Here is a 1,671-nt window from a genome sequence, read left to right on the forward strand (position 1 = left end):
AATATATATATATATATGAACTATTTGTACTACACCGTTGATGTTTTCACATCTTGGTTCCGCGGACGTCTGCGGGACTCCGGTCAAGGAGGTTCGAGAGGTCATTAACCTTGTCATCTTTTGTGCTGGGGCCTCCATGTGCGTGCACTCCTGTGTAGAGGCTTTTGTCGTCGTGGAACTTGTTCGCCATGGCTTTGGTGCCAGTGTAGACGGGGCCAGCAGCGTTGGTGAGCTGGGAGACGAGTTCCTGGAAGCCAATTTTCTTCTTTTCCGCAATCAGCTGCAGTGCTTGCTCGAACTCTGCCGAGGTAATGGTCTTGGCTCCCTTCTGTTTCACCTTGGCAAATATAAGGTCCGCGTCAGTAGTTGTGTACAGCTTGCAGAATATCTTGCAGTCCTTGCACACCTTCACAAATGTCCGGCCGTCCATCGCTGCCGACCCATGGGTGAAGGCATCGAAGACACTCTGGACTGACATCTTGAGCCAGATGATGAGTACAATCAACTCTACTTGCCAGCAAACCCCTAAACACATACAAGCACAAGGCGCATGATGAGCCACAACGAATACACGCCATGTAAGCAACAGAAGAGGAAATAAACAGTGCAGTGCATCCAGTAAAGTTGTACAGAAGTGATTCTCTCTATACGGCAGACCGGGACGAACACTCGACGCCGTGATGGCACTGGTCGCAGCTGCAGAGTCTTGACTGCTTAGTAGAAGGACAGGCTCACTGCCGCGTTCTTAAATATTTTTAGTCTACTAGCAATATGTTGCTAATCAACAAGCTTAACTCTACTCAGGCAGTACCGACAGGAATTTTGCCCCGAGCAGACAGGGTGCACAACCACGGATCGATGCACAAGTGCACTGTCGAGTTGGCGCTTGAAACAGGCATTAATGCCCGTTTAACTATCATGCGCGCCTCTACAATCGAATATTTCAATGTGTTGGAGTATCTTGTTGATCATGTCCTACGGAACTTCATGCAAAAGTACTGCACGGCAGAATACGTCAGGTCACCGACCCCCGTTGGCTCCTGAGCACAGCCATAACAATGGCTCGTTCCCCTACACTACTTGAGCCAATATTAAATGTAAAATACAAAATTCTTTTGACAATAAATTGGGTCTCATCCCGAGTCTGAGCCCAGGAGGGCCAACACACCCAACGGAAGAAACCACCTGCATCGCCACGTAGTTACTTTCTGTAGACTGCTGGCGTGGATTCCAACCCCAACGACAAAACACGACTATATAGGGTCCCTTAAGTATAAATACAAAACTCCAAGCTATTACCCCCACAGTGTGCATGCTATCGGCCGTTTAAATTAAGTGGAGCGCCCGTGAGAACGACTGTCGAGTTATTCCAATGAAACGCCACGAGCCCCCTTCACCCTTGTCCGTTGAACTCCTCAAGTAAGACACCTTCACTGATAAAAAGCCTGATCAATTGCATTCTCAGACGCTTAACCTCCAGCGACCCAAAAGGCTGAATATTCAACTTCAAGGGGCCGTAGTACGTCCAGTGTCTTCTGAATCATAGTTGGTGCTATTGTGGAAAGTCCACGTGAAAAGGGCAGACGAACCCTTACCCGGCCCTAGTAGGCACGTGGTATGCATGCCAGACTTCCCAGAAACTGTCTACGAGGTTTGTACGCACATCTAAGG

The 1,671-nt window shown here is 48.7% G+C and overlaps 1 protein-coding gene across 1 annotated transcript; it reads right to left on the reverse strand.

Moving 5' to 3' along the window:
- Positions 1–46: 46 nt before the first annotated feature.
- Positions 47–478, reverse strand: EMWEY_00027670 (p25-alpha domain-containing protein, putative; the record flags this gene model as incomplete). Its single annotated transcript, XM_013481308.1, has 1 exon — positions 47–478. The coding sequence occupies one exon, from the start codon at positions 476–478 to the stop codon at positions 47–49; it is 432 nt and encodes a 143-aa protein (XP_013336762.1).
- Between the last annotated feature and the right edge of the window lie 1,193 nt (positions 479–1,671).

The sequence above is a fragment of the Eimeria maxima genome, genomic scaffold (assembly GCF_000499605.1).
Source record: "Eimeria maxima Weybridge genomic scaffold, Emw_scaff310, whole genome shotgun sequence".
NCBI classification, from domain to species: Eukaryota; Apicomplexa; class Conoidasida; order Eucoccidiorida; family Eimeriidae; genus Eimeria; species Eimeria maxima.